General features: G+C 42.7%; 1 protein-coding gene across 1 annotated transcript in view; it reads right to left on the reverse strand.

Annotated features, from left to right (window-relative positions):
• Nucleotides 1–17,978, reverse strand: part of FAM149A (family with sequence similarity 149 member A) — a 55,686-nt gene extending 37,708 nt beyond the window's left edge. Inside the window, 1 exon segment of the mRNA XM_049631781.1 lies at nucleotides 16,939–17,978. Coding sequence (XP_049487738.1) covers nucleotides 16,939–17,588 — 650 coding nt within the window. The 5' untranslated portion in view covers nucleotides 17,589–17,978.
• Nucleotides 17,979–18,926: the final 948 nt, after the last annotated feature.

An 18,926-nucleotide genomic window follows, 5' to 3' on the forward strand; every position in this document is an offset into this window, starting at 1 on the left:
CCAAAGACCTTAACGGACACCCCACCAAAGAAGATGGATCGACAGCAAACAAGCAAATGAAAAGATACTCCAGACCATACGCAGCAGAGAAGTGCAAATTAAAACAACAATGAGATGTCACTACACACCTGTTATAATGGCCAAAATGCAGAACACTGACAACACCAGATGATGGGAAGGTGGTAGGGCAAGGAGAACTCTTCCATTGCTGGTGGGAATGCAAAATGGTACACCCATTTTAGAAGACAGTTTGGTGGTTTCTTACCAAATTAAATGTACCCTTACACTACAACCCAGCAATCACACTTCTTGGTATTTACCCAAAAGAGTAAAAATTTATGTCTACACAAAACTTGCACGTAGATGTTTATAGCAGCTTTATTTATACTTGCCCAAACTAGGAAGCAACCAAGATATCCTTCAGTAGGTGAGTGGATAAATAAACTGTGGTATATCCAGTCAGTGAAATCTTATTCAGCTCTAAAAGGAAATGAGCTATCAAGCCATGAAAATACAGAGAGGAAACTCAAGTATGTGTTACTAAGTGGAAGAAGGCAATCTGAAAGGGTTACGTACTGATTCCAACTATAAGACATTCTGAAAATGGCAAAATACGGAGAGAGTAAAAAGATCAGTGTATGCCAAGGGAAAGGGATGGATGAATAGGGCACAGAGAATTCTTTAGGGCAGTGAAAATACTGTGTGAGACCGTAATGGTAGATACATGTCATACATTCGTCCAAATGCATACGATGTATAAGGCCAAGGCTGAACCCTAATGTAAACCATGATTTTGGGATGCTAATGATCTGTCAATGTAGGTTTCTCATTTTTTTGAAATGTTTATTTATTTATTTTTGAGAGAGAGAGAGAGAGCACAAGCAGGGATGAGGCAGAGAGAGAGGGAGAGAATCCAAAGCACGCTCCAGGCTCCCAGCTCTCAGCACAGAGCCCGACGAGGGGCTTGAACTTATGAAGCATGAGATCATGACCTGAGCTGAAGTCTGAAGCTTAACTGACCGAACCACCCAGGCACCCCTGTTGGTTTATCATTTATAACAAATATCTGACTCTCGTGGGAGATGTTGATAATGGGGAAAGTAATGCCTGTGTTGGACAGGGGGGTACAATCTTTATGAAATATCTTTGTGAAAAAATCTTTTCCTTTCACTCACAACCTTTTGTTGTGAACCTCACGCTGCTCAAAAATTAAAGTCTTTAAAAAATGTCAGCCTAGAATTTGCAAAATTAAAAAAAAAAACCATAATTTCTCACATTTTTATCTCTGAGGTGAGGATGTCTATCACCAATAGTATCTTACAATAGTGGCCAGGAGAGCATCAATAGGGAAGTACTTGTCATAAACCATAAAAAAGATTAGCTTCCCGCTCACACTCATTAGGATGACTATTATCCAAAAAACAAAACATAACCTGCGTTGGTGAGGATGTGGAGGAACTGGAACCTTTGCATTGTTCTTTTTTTAAGATTAAAAAAAAAATGTTTATTTATTTATATTGAGAGAGAGAGAGAGCACAGGCACACATGCACGCATGCATGAGTGGGGGAGGGGGAGAGAGAGAGGGAGAGAGAGAGAATCCCAAGCAAGATCTGCACCATCAGCGTGGGAGCCCTACGCGGGGCTCAATCACAAACTGTGAGATCATGACCTGAACCAAAACCAAGAGTCCGAGGCTTAACCGGCTGAGCCACCCAGGTGCCCTGGAACCATTGCATTGCTGGTCGGAATGTGAAATGGTGCAGCTACTATGGAAAACAGTCCGGCGGTTCCTTACAAAATTAAACACAGAATTACCATATGATGTGGCAATTCTGCTCCTCAGTAAGTACTCCCAAAGGACAGAAAGCAGGGACTTGAGCAGGTATTTGTGCACCATTGTTCATAACGGCATTATTTGCTCTAGCCAAAAGAAGGAAGCAGCCCACATATTCACCAGCATGTGAACAGATAAAGAGAGTGTGGTCTATACTTACAATTAAATATGATTCATCCTTAAAAAAGAGCGGGCTCTCGATACACGTTACAACATGGATGCACCTTAAAGACGTGCTAAGTGAAATAAGCCAGACACAAGAGGACAAATACCATACGACTCCGCAGAGACAGAAAGGACCATGGTGGTTGCCACGGGCTGAGGGGAACAGAGGAGTGGGGAGCTGTTGTTTCATAGGTACAGAGTTTCTATTTGGGGTGATGAGGAAGTTATGGAGAGGAATGATTGTGAATGCATTTAATGCTATTGAATTATACACTTAAAATTGGTTAAAATGATACATCTTAAGTTATATACGTTTTAGCACATTTAAAAAGAAAGCTCACTTTCCAATGGGCAGAATGAATATTAGTGACTTGGAAAGGAATCTTTTCCACAACATAAAAGCACTTATCTAAACTTTAACCACCAAAGCCCTAGGAGGATATGGGAGTGGGGTCGAATCGGATTCACGTTCCTTAAGTAGGGTCGAGTGTAGGCTGGCTCTATGTTACTAACTGCAAAGCCAGCTTAAGAGCCCAGCACCAATATCTTTTAATACTTTACTGGATTCATAGTAAAAATACTGTTTCATCTATGTTTTAATGGCATAGAAATCACTGTGTGGAAAAACCAAGGCCTTGACAATGATGAGTAGAAAATGAATTCAGAAGAGTCATCTTTGAATGTTAAGAACTTCTAGGAATTTATTTAGCCTGTATTTTCCTTCTTATACTAGGACAAAAGCAATTTATCACTTAAAAAAATCTGTCTGGTTAAATCTCAAAGAAGTACTACAATAAGAATAAAATTAGAATTCTAACTGATGGGAAAGCATTGTATCATAGTTTAATCGGCAACATTTTTCTCTTTAGTGGAATATAAAATATTAATGTGTCTAACAATCGATAACATTATAAATTAAATGAAGTTCAGTAATTCCTGATTTTGAAACAGGGTTTTTATCTACATTCAATGGCTTAATTTGCTGAAATGGACAATAGGCCTGTACAGATTTGCCCTTCATTAAAAAGCAGCATGAAGTGGAAGATGATATTGTACCAGGGTGATCTGTCAAATAATTCTCTGCTGTGGAAATTCTAAGTTTATCTGTGTTTCTAATTCTTAATTTCAAACTATTTAGGTTTTTGTCTTCCAACCTTTAACAGAGATGATAAAGCAAAACAGAAGCTAAACTCAACTCATAAAATCCAAAAGGCCTCCTGTCCACTGATTAATTGTAGTTACAGAGCCAGCTGGCCTGACAAAGCTCTCCTGGGGGTAGTTAAAACCTTCCAGTTAGTGGCCTCTTTTGATGAACTTCTCAATTTTATTGATTTTTTGGAAGCTCTTACTTTTAATTTAGTATAACTTACCAATCTTTTCTTTCTGGTTAGCACTTTTTTGGTCCTATCTCTTTGGTCCAAAGAGATCTTTGCCTACCGTAAGACATAAAGATCATCTCCTATGTTTTCTTCTAGACGCTTCATTGTGTTTTCTTTCACATTGAGACCTACAATTCACTTAAAACTGATTTTTTCGCATGAGTTTTGCACAGGTGATCAAGTTTCTTTTGCTTCTTTAAGGATGAACAACTGATTTTGCACCATTTATTGAAAAGTCGGTCTTTTCACCAACAAACATTCATAAACTTAGAAGACTGAATCTGGAATCTGGGTTCTCTATTATGTTCCACTGGCCTATTTGTCTGCCTTTGCATCAGTAATACACTTTATGTATTAATGTGGCTTTATAATAAATTTGGTGTCCTTTAGAGGACGTTATTGCTGGGGCACCTTGGTGGCTCAGCCGGTTAAGCATCTGACTTCGGCTTAGGTCATGATCTCATGGTTCGTGAGTTCAAGCTCCGCGTCGGGCTCTGTGCTGACAGCTTGGAGCCTGGAGCCTGCTTCAGATTCTGTGTCTCCCTCTCTCTCTGCCCCTCCCCACTTGTGCTGTCTCTTTAAAAAAAAAAAAAAACAAAACAAAAAAAAAAAAACTTTAAACAAGTTTTTAGAATAATTATTGTATATTATAAATATCGTTGTATAGTAATTACTGTTATTTTTTCTGTATATTTTCTATCAATTTCTGTGAAAGGTACGTTAAAATTTTTCCTTATGATTTTGGATTTGCTTATTTCTTCTTTTAGTCAATTGCTGCTATAACTGTAGATAGGTTTTTGTTTTTGCAAACTCAAAATTTAGGCTCCCTTTTTTTTTTTTTTTTTGCTGTAAAATTCACTCTTCACTATCTACAAGGTTATTTCTGAGTTGTAAAAATGATCTCTTCCCCATGAGCAATAATTCTTGTATTCTTCATTCAGTTCTCCATTCAGTTTTGCCTGCCACAATCAGAGAGAGCATGAGAACACTTTCTTCTTGCTCTGGTAGGGAGACCTTAGCAGCAGATACTGTAGGTCTGTCAAAAATAGACACATCTTCATATATTTTTGAAATTATGTTATTGGTGCCTGTACATTTAGGATTTTCACATCTTCTGACAAAGCGGCCCTTTTCTATTTATAAAACGGCCCTTGTTACCTCTGCTAACGCTTCTTGTGTGTTTTTTTAAAGTTTTTATCTATTTAAGAGAGACAGACATAACATGAGTGGGGGAGGGGCATAGAGAGAGAGGAGAGAGAATCCCAAGCAGGTTCCATGCTGTCAGCGCATTTTCTTTTCTTTTCTTTTTTTAGAAAAGTTTTCATAATGCTTCTTGTTTTAAACGTTACTTGGTCTCATATTATAAAAGCTACACCAGCTTTCTTTTGATTACAGTTTACATGTACAAACATTCCATCCACACATTTATCTCTGGTATTTCTGTATTCTAATATTTAAACTTGCTTCTTTGATCAACTATAATATAAAGTTGTTGCTTACAGCTAAATTCAGATGGGATTAAATTTGCGTCTTGTGGCAGACTGGGGGGGCCTAGCAATCTCAAATCACTAATCCAGTCAGTAATTAAGAAGATTTAAATCTGGGTTTCAGTCCTTGTGGGGCTGGTCTCTTTCCAGTTCAGCTGAACTCCTGAGGGGTTTGTATTTATTGCCCAGCTTTCCTACTTGCACTCAGGTTAGTGTGCCATTGCTGGAAGTTGAATTAAGGGAATTTTTGTAGCAAAATCTTGTACAGTGTGTGCCACAAATCACCATTCATGTCCCAGGAGAGTCCTCAGTAAAATGTACATTGTCCCCTAATGCTTTACTGAGGAAGAATTTACAAATGCTTTATGGTGAAAACTGGAGTGCATCCTGCTTCATGGTCAACTTGAGGCAAAACCAAAGGTTTCCAGCAGGGACCCGTATATGGATTAGAAGTACATTTAGAGTACACACACACACACACACACACGATGCTAAATCGGAAGTTTCAGTATTAAACAAATGAGCCGCTGAGTGCATTAAATAACAAAAATAAACATGTTCATCATAAACTGAATTTAATATAGACCTTGAATTCACAAAAATTCAACACAGGCATATTTCCATTAAGGCATATCTCCAGTAAGCCCAGCTCAAGCCTTGGCTATAATCAACACAGATTTTCCTTCTTATAATGAGGAAAATGTATTGTGTGCTAAGGTGCTTCGCGAAAAGTTCTATTGTTTGTTTTTGTTTTGTTTTGTTTTAGAACATTTAGCTGGATGGCTCTTCAAGACAGAAAACTACCGAGTCCTCCTGCTGGACACAATTCTTTCTTATCCATCCATGTATCATCCAAAATCATGGTCCTTAACCTCAGTCTCAGTTCTGAGACTACTTGTAGCAACAACGTGCGTTGCGAAACAGAACACTTTCGAGGCTATCATTTGCATTTGCATTTTCATATTCTTGTTCACGTGCACAGCGAGGGACTACATGAACAGTTGTGCGTGAAAACGTGTCTTGCGCATACAAACGCCGTGCTCTAATGGAGAGGGAACCAAGGTCGGGAGCCACTCACCCGACGGGGACCCCCTATCTCCTCTCCAGCTCTGTGACTTCTGGAAGGCAGAGATCCCCTCATCTCTTTGGAGTGTTCAGATGACAGAAACATTTTCAGGAGTTTCATAAGCTATTGCTAAACATATCCCTTTGTTCCAATGTACCCGTCATATCCAGGACGGCTTTGGAAGTAAACATACTTCTAACACTTACTAGCACTGGTGTGCTGAGAAACCAGCAATCTGAAAAAAAAAAAAAAAAAAAAGTCCTGATGTGAAGCAATGCTCCCTCCTTGGCCAGCCTCCAGCCACCGTGATGCCACTAAGTGTGGAACAGGAAATAGCTGCAGGTGATCGTCTCCCGCCAGCCAGTTCTATCCACTCGGCACACTATTGCTTCGTGGGGACGGAGGGACTCTCAGAGAATCACACAAACTACCACTTTTGCCCCTGAAACACCTCTGATCACCACAATATCTGTAACGGGCTCGCAAGACAACTTCACTGCAGAATTCCCTCCTACTCTTCAGCCAGCCTTTTCCGAAGGGAAAAGGCCCCAGAGCACCTCAGAACTGTGACACTTTGCTCATTTGTAAAGAGCAAGCTTAAGCCGGGTTTTCAGGAGTTCTGAGGGTTACATGAATTTAAGCAGATTTTAGCCAATTTAATTTAATTTAACTTAGCCATTTTTTTTTTTTTTTAACGTTTATTTATTTTTGAGACAGAGAGAGACAGAGCATGAACGGGGGAGGGGCAGAGAGAGAGGGAGACACAGAACCGGAAGCAGGCTCCAGGCTCGGAGCCATCAGCCCAGAGCCCGTCGCCGGGCTCGAACTCACGGACCTCGAGATCGTGACCCGAGCTGAAGTCGGACGCCCAACCGACTGAGCCACCCAGGTGCCCCTAACTTAGCCAATTTTAAATTAAATTGGCCAAATTTAGCCAAACTTACTCAAGTCCAAAGTTAAACTCTACCACCAAGTTAAGACAAAGGGTGAGAGGCAGAACTTTACTGAAGGCAGAAGGGAGACGGCGAGACAACAACCCCTAAAAGGTTCAGTTTCTTGGCCTCAGCCTAGGGGGTAAGTGGGGGGCAATGTGTTAGGACAGGCACCACGTATGTTTTCATACACTGGAACTCAGCAAATGTCATTAATATTTCTAGTGCGTCTCAAATAGGGGCCCGTGGTTTTCTTCAGTATAATTGCCATGTGCTCCATTGAAAGAAATTTCATTGTAAGGAATTGAAGTTCATGATTAATTTAAAAATTGTCACTTTAGTGAATCTTGAAAAGAACAAATAACTCACTGTTCATTTTTTTAAGATACTCAAAATGATATCATTATGTTAGAAATCAGTAAGATCTAAAATGCTAAATGCTATGTGAAAAAAGGAAATTCATTAGAGAAACGTGAATATAAGTGCCTGGCAAGGATTACAGCGGTCAGTATTTAATTATAAGGCTTCTTCTAAACCCTTAAGTGAAATGTCTAATTAAGAAAATGCTAATGTGTGGGTATACCCTTTCCCCTAGCAAGGGCCGTATCTAATATCTGCTTCTCCAATTTTTCTTGTAAGACAATGCTTACCAATTATCTGTCTTACTATATGGATAAAGTATTTGACTTGCTCTCAAATATACATGAAATAATTTATAAGAATAACACATAAAATAAACGAGAAGAAGGTTAATAAAACTAATGTTTTATTTTAAAGAAGTCACGGCTTTAGGGGCACCTGGCTGGCTCCGTCGATTAAGCGTCCGACTTCAGCTCAGGTCATGATCTCGCAGCTCACGAGTTCAAGCCCCGCATCAGGCTCTGTGCTGACAGCTCAGAGCCTGGAGCCTGCTTCAGATTCTATGTCTCCCTCTCTCTCTGCACCAGCAGCCCCACCCGCCTCACTCATGCTCACTCTCTCTCTCTCTCAAAAATAAATAAACATTGGGGCGCCTGGGTGGCTCAGTCTGTTAAGCATCCGACTTCGGCTCAGGTCACGATCTCGCAGTCCGTGAGTTCGAGCCCCGCGTCGGGCTCTGTGCTGACGGCTCAGAGCCTGGAGCCTGTTTCAGACTCTGTGTCTCCCTCTCTCTCTGCCCCTCCCCCGTTCATGCTCTGTCTCTCTCTGTCTCAAAAATAAATAAACGTTAAAAAAAATTTAAAAATAAATAAATAAATAAATGAACATTAAAAAAGTTTTATAAAAAATTAAAAAAAAAGAAATTACGGCTTTAGAATAAAAGTCATTTTTTTAAGTTGCACTTCAAAATGGACAAAACTAAGCGTTAAATTTGGTCCCCTTATCAGTATTACTAGGGAGTATTATTCCAAGAAAGATACTTTTTGATTATTCGTTAACATGCTTTTTATTTTTCAAATTTATCTTTCTTGAAAGAGTAAAATTTCTTAGAGTCAGTTTGTTCCAGGACAAACACTACCAATTACTTTAGAAACAGATTTTTATCCTCCTTACCATGTTAAACAAGTTATTAAAAAAACATTTGGTTATATATATACATATATATATGTGAGCACAATATAGATTGATTGCTTGGATTTGAATGTTATATTTTCTACCTATTAGCCAGGTGGAAATAAATAATTTCTTTTCCCTTCGGAGCCTCAATTTCTTCATCTGTAAAATGGTAACAAAATTCCTACCCACTATGTTTGTTTTGGTGATTCATGATAATGTCTATAAAAACATGCATGTAACATTTGGTTCCCAGTAGACATGGAAATACTACCTGTTGTGTCTAATGCTAAGAATCTTGGCTTTGTAGAATAATACATATTTGAGCAATGCTCAATCAATATGCTTATAAAAATGTTAAAACTAGTGAGTAAAACAAAAGTCTAACTGAGGTAGACTCTCTTGAGAATATATCACCTGCTTTCTTAAAATATATTTTATATATAAAATTAAAGTTCCCCAGAATTTATCATTATGCATTAATTTAGCAATGAAATTACTGGTTTTTAAGCAGGAGGTGTTCACTTTATTCAATGTCGGCTCTTTAAAAAAAAAATGGTTATTTATTTTTGAGAGAGAGAGAAAGAGCGAGCAGGGAGGGGCAGAGAGAGGGAGACAGAGGATCTGAAGCAGGTTCCAGGCTCAGAGCTGTCAGCACAGAGCCCGACGCGGGGATCATGACCTGAGCCGAAGTCAACACTTAACCACTGCCACCCAAGTGCCCCCAGTGTAGACTCTTAATTCAACTAGATTATAAAGAATCTTGGATATACATGAATGGTTTCTAAGACTTCACTGTTCAGTGTTAGAAATCTGAATTAGTTTCATTTGAAAAGAAGTGTCCATTTTAACCTTCTATGTATCTAGTGACATTCTCTGAAATTTAACTATTAGCATTAAAATCCTAATGTAAGTCGTGAGCTTCCAAGGTGGGGTTTTTCCTCATCCTTATTACTGGCATTATAAAACATTTAAGGTAGCAATGATTCTGAGAAGAATATACATGCATACGTGCATAGGAAGAGAACATTTTACTTCGTTCAACTTAACCTGAATAATCTGTTTATTAAACAAAAGTAGGGTAAGGCTTGGCTTGACTGTTTTTCTTGTCTTTGTCAAAGACCTTCATTTCTTTTCCAAGTTCACAACTGGATATTTAATCATTTCAAAGGCTTTATTTAATTTCTGTGCTGTATGAAACATGGTGTATTCATTGACTATTTCTACCTCTCAAGAATAAGAGGACACTATTTGAATTTTTTCGACATATATTTAAAGAATGGTATTTATTCATTTAATGAGTCATGTCCTATTTTATATATATTATATATTATATATTATATATTATATATTATATATAACATATGATTGATATATGATATGACATGATATGATATGATATAATATAATATAATATAATATATATTATGCCTAGCATTCTTTTTTTTTTTAATTTTTTTTTTAACGTTTATTTATTTTTGAGACAGAGAGACAGAGCATGAACAGGGGAGGAGCAGAGAGAGAGGGAGACACAGAATCGGAAGCAGGCTCCAGGCTCTAGGCCATCAGCCCAGAGCCCGACGCGGGGCTCGAACTCACGGACCACAAGATCGTGACCTGAGATGAAGTCGGACGGTTAACCGACTGAGCCACCCAGGCGCCCCTATGCCTAGCATTCTTAACACCATTGAATATTCAGATAATTTTGGGGGTAAAGCAAAAGTTTTGCCTGTAGATTATAAAATTATATCCAAAGAGGTATATGATTTGGGTGTTGTTGAATTAAACAAATATCCACACTGCTCTGGTGAGGGGAAAAGTGTTCTCTATATGTAGGGATATGTAGCAGAGTATTTTTAAATGTATTTCAGGGCACTTGGGTGGCTCAGTTGGTTAAGCGTCCAACTTCGGCTCAGATCGTGATCTCATGGTTCTTGAGTTCAAGCCCTATGTCAGTCTCTGTGCTGACATGCCTGGAGCCTGCTTTGGATTCCGTGTCTCCCTCTCTCTCTCTTCCCCTCCCCTGCTCATGCTCTGTTTCTGTTGCAAAAATAAATAAACATTGAAAAAAAGATAAATGTATTCAATTAGTGTTTTCATGTTCCTTCGTCCCTTCCCATAGTGAATAATCCAAAGCTTTTTGTTTATTGTTTCAGAAAACAGAGAATGAAGCAGGGGTTTTTCCCCTTGATGTGTGTGTGTGTGTGTGTGTGTGTGTGTGTGTGTTTTAAGCCTGAACTTACAAGATTGGTATGGACTTTTAGCTTAGGAAAAGATTTAGGGAAAAACACATACATTAGGGAGATTCTTCCCCACCCCCAGAAGAGAAACAGATTCCCCAGAATGGGGAGATTCTGTGAGAGAGATTTTCTGTGTCCTAGAAGGGAATCTTAGGGACAGTCTTAGGAAGTGAGGATGTGTCTTAAGTGGCCATTACAAAGCAAAACAGTCCATTAGGGACACTGTACCCTAGAGAAGGCACAAAGTCAGGAGGTAGATTGAAATCTAGCCAGCCCTCCACTTGATTTCCCTCTTGGTGTCAGTAATGTCCCTCTGGGTCCCTGAATCTAGGAACCAGGTTTTCTCTAGGAAATTGTGGTTCCGAGGCACAAAATGCAGACCTCCAGTGAGCTGGAGTACTCGGTGGAACCTGGCCTAAAGTATGTTTGTGTGGTAACGGATCAGAGGGGATCTGTGTCCTGATCCTTCAATAGGACTTAGGTAAGGATCCCTGAGAAAAGAAAGGCTGTCTGGAGCAGACTGACATCCTCCTGGAAGTCCTATAATGGAGAATGTTGGTATGAGGGGCTCCCATGAGGACCACAGAAATAAGGAAGAGAGCCCTAACTTGAAGAGCCTTGGTAGATATGTGCATGAGCCCTGGGTTAGAATGAAGGATAAAATGAGATTATGGACATTTCAGTGGATGCAGCAAGGATAGAGGTTATCAGAAAACCAGTGGGCTCCTTCCCTGCCACTGAATATCCTGGTCCCATGTAGGCAAACCACCACCCCCCTCCCCGCCACCCCAGAAAGAGGCTCAAGCTTAAGATAAAATTGGGAAAATCCCAGATAACTGAGTTTTAGCTTCTACCACTTTGGTGGGATGTGAGCCTCAAATGGAAATTAAATTTAAAATATGGGAAAATAGTCTCATGGGGCAAAAGATCAGTGCCCTTACTGTGACATGCTTCCTTTCTATAGGATTCAGAAGAGATTAATACATTATGATCGTCTCTTAATTACAAGCAAAGGACTCTTCTCAAAGACAATAGACTGGCAACAAGAAAGCAGGTCATGTTGCATATTTCCTGTCAAAGTTCCTTTCGTTTGGAAATTATCTGTGTTTGCAAGTTATGGTTTATGGGACAAATTAGCCATCAAGGGTTGTGAATGAATTATGGGAACCATGATGGACATGGCCATTGGCTTAAACTTCAAAAAAAACCAAAGAGTAACAGTAGGAGAAACCTTCCCCTTTGAGCAGCGGACTCTTGGCCACAGGTTTCTCCCCAGGGCCACAGCTGGGGAGAAGTCTAGATCATTTGAACAACTTAAAGAATCTCATCTTAAATCACAGGGTACTCTGAATGTTGCTTAGCCCTGTATTTCAGGGAGAGTAAAAAAGGTAGTATGATCACTTGGCTGGTTTTTTCTCTCTTGGTGTCCCAAAGGTTTTTTGCTCTTTATGGTCTAAAGGTATCTAAGTAAAGTCTGCCTCGATGCTTCTCAAACTATTGTGTAGTGTCAGACCATTTAAAAATTTTTTTCCAGTTTACTGTGAATAAATAATTGCTAAAGTCTAATAAAAATAAATTAACCAGAGAATAAAATGGAAAAAAAAAAGAGGCACAAAATACAAATACAAATGTTATCAGTCAGCAGGCGTCAAGTTATTCTTTCAATTGCTATAAAAGTTTCTAAATGCTTATTCCCACTTTCTGTACTCATCACGGACTGGTGACAGGTAACTGACAGGGCACATGTTGAGAAATACTAGGTTAACACAGAGAAGAGACACCTCTACGGGTAGAAGATCTTAAAACACCCAGCAGCAAAAATAAAGAACACTATGTATCTTCCAGAGTCTGTAATGCGCTGTGTTATAAATTTATAATTGCTGTACATATTCAAAATCAACTGCATATGGAAAACTGCCATATTTATATTTCTAGTCCTTAATCTTTCTCCCAAGTTCCACTCACGAAGGTCCAGCTCTCCGCCTGGCACCTTCTTTGGTTGTTTTTCCAAGATTTCAACCCAGTATGCATCCCAAAGTGAATTCCTCATCTACCCAACAAACTCCCTTCTGTGTTCATACTTTATTGATGGTATTCTCCTTGCAATCATGTAAAATGATCTTTAACTTTCCCTCTTGCTTCCTTCAACTGCACCAACACATTGCCAAGTCCTGTGATATTTATCATCCCAGTATCTTTATTTTTATGATCCTCATCCCAGGCCCTCATATCTCTCATGGGGTTCATTGCCAGAGCCTCTCCACTGTTTCTGGGTTCACACTCTCTGTGCATTAGCTTATTCCTTCTAAAGCTCAGGCCTGTTCATGCCATTTCTCGGTCTAAAAACATTTAGTGGCCTCCCCAGTGTTTGCTAAACAGAGTCTGGTATCCAAGGCTCGCCGGGTTTTCTCCCAATGCCTTTTCACAAACGCTGTACTCCTAACAAATTGAACTCATTATGTGACATATAGTTTTGTACCTAAATGTCCTGAGAAAGGGCATTTAAATTGCCTTGAGATTAGGAACCCACAAAAGTGGCTTATATGACAAAGCTAACATTTTCATTCACTCATTTAACAGATTTTATTAAATGTTTTTTCCTAAAATTGTCTATTTTAGTTTATATTTATTTATTGTTTTATTTATTGCACATGTTGCCTTAAGTGGCACAGGACGAAGAGTTTATAGTCCAAAAAGGATGTAATATGTGAATAGAGGCCACAGGGTTAGGGGGTAGGAATGGGTAAGAGCTGTATGGAGGGTGGGCCGTGAATGATTTGTGATGTTACGGATTCTCCTGCAGTGTCTCTAAAAGTTGAACATGAAACGTTCGATCCCAGGGTGACACCTACATTTCTTCTAGCCATTCGACCATAACCAGTGGTCATACTAATTAGGATAATCTTTACCTTCGGGACGTTGTCATGAAAGATTAGACTACTCTAATTGGTTCCCCAAATAGTGGAACCAAACGGTGCCATTTCTTACAGTCATTTGATAACTGTAAACGAATTCTTTTTTTTTTTTCTTTTTCTGTCACCCTTTTCTTCACCTGGAACGTATCCTTTCAGGAAACACACTCCCAGATTTCATTTCATCTTCATCCAAGAAGCAGATGCTAATCATGGAAAACATTTTTAAAGCAGGTCTCCGCGTGTTAGGCACGTTAAGATGTTGCTGCAATTGAATTCTGGAACCTCCCTCTGAGGCAAATATTATTATCATCTGCATTTTATCAAGGAGAAAACCCACAGGTTGGAAGACTGCATAAACTGCCCAGAATTACACAGCTGGCAGACGGTTTGAGATTGGAATCCGGCTCTTCTGATTCCTAGGTACACAGGCTCCCTCAGCCCCGATAGACTGAGAGGTAAGTCCCTGCATTCATTTTTTTTTTTTTAATTTTTTTTCAACGTTTTTTATTTATTTTTGGGACAGAGAGAGACAGAGCATGAACGGGGGAGGGGCAGAGAGAGAGGGAGACACAGAATCGGAAACAGGCTCCAGGCTCCGAGCCATCAGCCCAGAGCCTGACGCGGGGCTCGAACTCACGGACCGCGAGATCGTGACCTGGCTGAAGTCGGACGCTTAACCGACTGCGCCACCCAGGCGCCCCAGTCCCTGCATTTATTTTACTTCCAGCTAAGCTGACAAGCCCTGAAGGCAGTCACTGCAATATTTCCACACTCACGTGACTCCGACAGTGGAACTCAATCACTCAAAAAGGCAACATTACATGCTACCAGCTATAACTTATAAGAGATACACTTTCTGACCACATGAAGTTTACGGTCTATCCACATTCCTATATAGCTATTATCCATCTATATACCTTCCACCTTACCTACTGTTAGAAATTCTTGTATTTCCAGAACAAATAGAATAAGACCTTTTACAGGGCGGTAATTGCGTAGTTCATACCAGAAGTGCCAAAGAGAGGTAGTGCAGAGGGTGGGCAAGACCGGAAACCAGCGTAAATGAGGGACACGGTGTAAATGAAATGCGTGGGGAGGTAAGGGTGAAGACAAAAAGTGGGGGGATCACATGTCTGGGAGTGCAAGAGGGCGAGGTGAAGCAGGGAACTCAATACCCTCTGCCTCTGCGAGGCAGCCAATGCGCCCTGTGGAATGAAAAAGGCAAGGCTCTCCTCTGTGGGCCATTCCTTCATCCAATCCGTGGTTCAGAGATCAAAACTTGGGCTGCTATGGAGCGCCTCAGTGAAAAAGAAAAGGCTCAGAATCGAGAGAAAGTCTGCACACCTCCCCACTCAAATTAATTCCACTGTTTCCAGTTTTCAGAGAACAGTACAGAATCAGGATGTAAAATGCATGGGTTTTCATCAAGCAAATAGAAACTGTGAATTAGGATCTTCCCTTGTAACTGAGTGTAGTGGTCTTACCATTGGATTCGTGTTTCTCAAGGGTTTATGTCCAGTAGTTTCCATGTCCCAAACTCTCTCTACCTACTCTTTTTGTCTTCCTACTCCTACATTAACCACCTCCCTCTCCCCATGTCCCTCCCTGGACTTGAGAAAACTAAAGACTCTAATATTAAGCAGGTAGTCTAATAATTCATAGTCGCTTTCTGCAAACTGGCAGGTGAGGCTTGTAGTTGTATAATTTAAATCCATCCCTGAATGATGTTTCTTTAGTCAATGTTATAAATTGCCAACCGAGAAATCCGGGAGGGAAAAAAAAAATACACTTCAAGCTGCAAAAGGTCTGTAGTATTGAAGGAAAACTCACCGCAACACTTTCTTCCTTTCCCCCTTCATAAACTTTCTAAGTGACAAAAGGAATGAGGTATGAAAGGAAGGGAATATGAGAGTTTGTGTATCTACAACAGATCCTGGTGCACTCGAGGGCTGTCTGATGGCAGAGTATGAACACACATCATCAGAAAGATCCTTGAACGAGCAGATCTGTGCATATTATTTCTCATAGCAATGTGCCTGTTCGTAAAAAGCACTAAGACTAGAGGTTAAAGTCAGCATGTGGAACTGTGTGCTCATAAAACATTAAGTGTGTAAGTGTTAAAGGACCAGTAGCCAAAAACAAAGGCCTCATTCCTAAGGCATAGGTATTCTAGCCACTTATTCGAATTCAAATGCAGTTGATTTTCCTTCTGGCGGGGATCAACTTATTAATGCACTTTCTAACATGCTTTCCAACATGATGTTTTAAATCAAAAGAATCATCTTAATGTTATTTAACAACTTATTTTAACACGGAGATGAGTATCACAGAGAATCGTAAAGATGCAGTCATTTAAATTGTGAATGGGTTAGAATACGTTTTAATGCGATGGTTCTCCAATCTGTTTTGGGGGGCAAGAGGTGAGGAAGAGCTTCTGTGTAGGCAGAAATCTCCATCCATCATGGGGACCCTCTGGTGTGCCCTTGACCATTTCACTATTCTTCTGCAGGATTCAGAAAGCTGAACATTTCTATACCCACTTAAGAATAGCCATATGTTCTGCTCATTGAAAAATAATCTCTTTAATTCTAAACTGCACATTTTGCAAGAGGAATGTTTTCATCACGGCTCTTGATGGTGGAGGGACTGTGTGTGTGTGTGTGTGTGTGTGTGTGTGTGTGTTGAGGGCAGGGTTCCCCAATCCCCAGTGAAATATTCCCATGAAGTCAGTGTTTCTGAACTACCTCAGGGCGCTATGGCAAGAACTCCCAAGCTCTAGGGTATATGATCAGAAGTGTCCTGAGTATTACAAATTCCGTTTATGTCAGATGATGTTATACATATGTAAATTAACTAGATATCACACAAAGAAAACCCCATCCCACCTGGGATAAGAATTGTGGCTGATCTTTGAAAACTAGGAAAGCGCAAAGTCTCACCATTTCTTAAACTTGTCGCTGCCAACGCGTGTATTCGGTTACACTGCACATCTCTCTGTCACATTCTGCATCAGAGAAAGGGACTTGAAGCCTCCTTTCAAAGTCCCTAAGGAAACCAGAGTATCGAACGATCGAGGGGAACACTTCAGCTAGAAGAGAAACAAAATTCTGTCTTCCTGTCCTTCAAGCCCTGCTTGGTCTCCCCTCCCTCTCTGAGAGCAAACAGCAGAGGATTACCTTCCAGAAAGCTGAACAACAAGCCTGTCACGGCGTAGGTTTGAAAAGACCAGGAAGCCGAGCAATAAGGAAGGACTCAGGAAAAGTGCAAGGAGGGTGCCCAGGGGTGTTAGTAGAAGTGAAATTTGCAACTAGCGCCTGGCCAGGTGGGTGTGGCAGGAGAAGGTCGGCGTCCTAACCACGACAGACAAGGACCCCGCCGCTACTCACGCTTCTCCACCGTCCTCCGAGTCGCTGTCCGAGGCCCACTCCTCGCCGATGTCCGGCAGGGTGAAGAACAGGGTCCTGGGGCCAGGCCCGGGGGGCATCCAAGCGCCGGGCTCTCGCTCTCCGGGGCCAGACTGTTGGGTGCTCCGTGGGCTCGCGGCTAGGCTGCCGCCGCCCCCGGCGCCCCCGATGGCCGGCAGCGCAGCGGTGACCCCGCCGGGGTCCGGGGCGGGCCGCGCCCAGGTCACCAGGTGGGCGGGGGAGCCTGCGGCGCTGCGGCCGCTGCTGGAGTGGCCGGCGGGCGGGGGCTGCGCTCGGGCCGCTCCCGGGCTACTGGGCAGCGAGAGGGGGGTCCCTGCTGCTTCCGCCGCGCGGCTCGCGACCGAGACCCGGGGGTAGGAGGCGGCGAGCAGAGGATGGAGCGAGGAGGGCGGTGCTCCCCGCACGGCGGAGGGGGAGTCGGGGGCCAGGGCGGGCAAGAGGGCCGGGGTCGGGGCCGCGCTGAGCGAGGCGCTGGAGCCCGTCCGGCCTGCGGCGGCAGCGCCCCCCGAATGGCCGGAGGAGGCCACCGGCGAGGGGACCGCCGGGGGCGCCGTCGGGGTCTTGAAGATTTTGGCAAACAGAGACCCCAGGTCCGACACAGCGACCTTCATGCCCCAGTCTTGGAAACGCTGTCCCCGCGGCAGCCTGAACCTCCAGGGCACGGGACTCGGAGCTGCTGGGCTCCATCCACCGCCGCGCTCGGCGATCCGGCTCCGGCTGCCCAGGGCGGGGGCGGGGGTCCCGGGGTCCCCGCACGCCGCCGAGCCCGGGGGACGCCTGGCACTCTCTCCACCAGCAGGAACCTCTCCCGGCGCTCAGCTCCGCAGCGCTTTAGGCCGACCTGCCCCGACGGCCTGGTCCGCCTGCGGGGTGCCGAGGACGCCGTCTGCGGGGAGCAGCCCCTTCTCCGCCTAGTACTCCGAGACCCCCGAGGGCCAAAGGTCCGGGAGCCCAGGGAGACGAAGTGCCGCCAGCGCCACTGCGGGCCGGAGGGTGATTTGGGCTCCGCCCGCGGGAGCTACCCCCACGGGCCCCCGGGACCGCGCTGGCGGTTGCTAAGCTAAACAAAAACCCTGCTTAGCTCACTGCTAATTGGGCCCCAGACTGCAGCTTGGGGCCACGGCCGCAATAGACACACTGGCGGCCCTCCTTGATTCGTGCCTTAAAGGAACACCGCAATCTCGCCATCATCCTGGTTCCAAAAGATCTGGAGCTTGTCCAGCCTGATAAGACCGAAGGTGCCAGGATCAGGGAGCCGGCCAGCTCTCTGATCTGAGGGAAGCTTAGTACAAACGCGTGTTCAGGCGAGGGGTCTTGAAACAGCAGCGCCCAGCCTCCCGCCTCAGGGCCATGTTCAAAGTGGGTCAGTGAAGAGGACTTAGGGGAACAACAGCAAGGAAGGGCCTCACCCAAGAACTTGGAAAAAAGACCGGGCCCTGTGAGTAAAATCCACACACCATGTGTGCGTTCACAACATCTATTTGGGTGCACCAAGAGATTTTAGAACTAAAATGTTTGGGCACGCAAACTATAATCAGACTGCTTGGATACAAACCCAAAGGCAGATATGAAAGGTAAGAGTTTTTAATTAAGTGGAATACATTGCATTTTACTAAGTCGGAAGAAATCTGTGTGCATGGTAGAGTTGTAAGTACCAGTATCGACGGAGTGTGGGGTTGATTTTGAGCGTGATTTAAAAATAAGATGTTGGGGTGCCTGGGTGGCTCAGTCGGTTAAGCGTCCGACCTCGGCTCAGGTCATGATCTCACAGTCCCGTGAGTTCGAGCCCCATGTCGGGCTCTGTGCTGACGGCTCAGAGCCTGGAGCCTGTTTCCGATTCTGTGTCTCCCTCTCTCTCTGCCCCTCCCCTGTTCATGCTCTGTCTCTCTCTGTCTCAAAAATAAATAAACATTAAAAAAAAATTTTTTAAAATAAGATGTTGACAGTTT

This window comes from Panthera uncia, chromosome B1 (genome assembly GCF_023721935.1).
Source record: "Panthera uncia isolate 11264 chromosome B1, Puncia_PCG_1.0, whole genome shotgun sequence".
Lineage (NCBI taxonomy): Eukaryota > Metazoa > Chordata > Mammalia > Carnivora > Felidae > Panthera > Panthera uncia.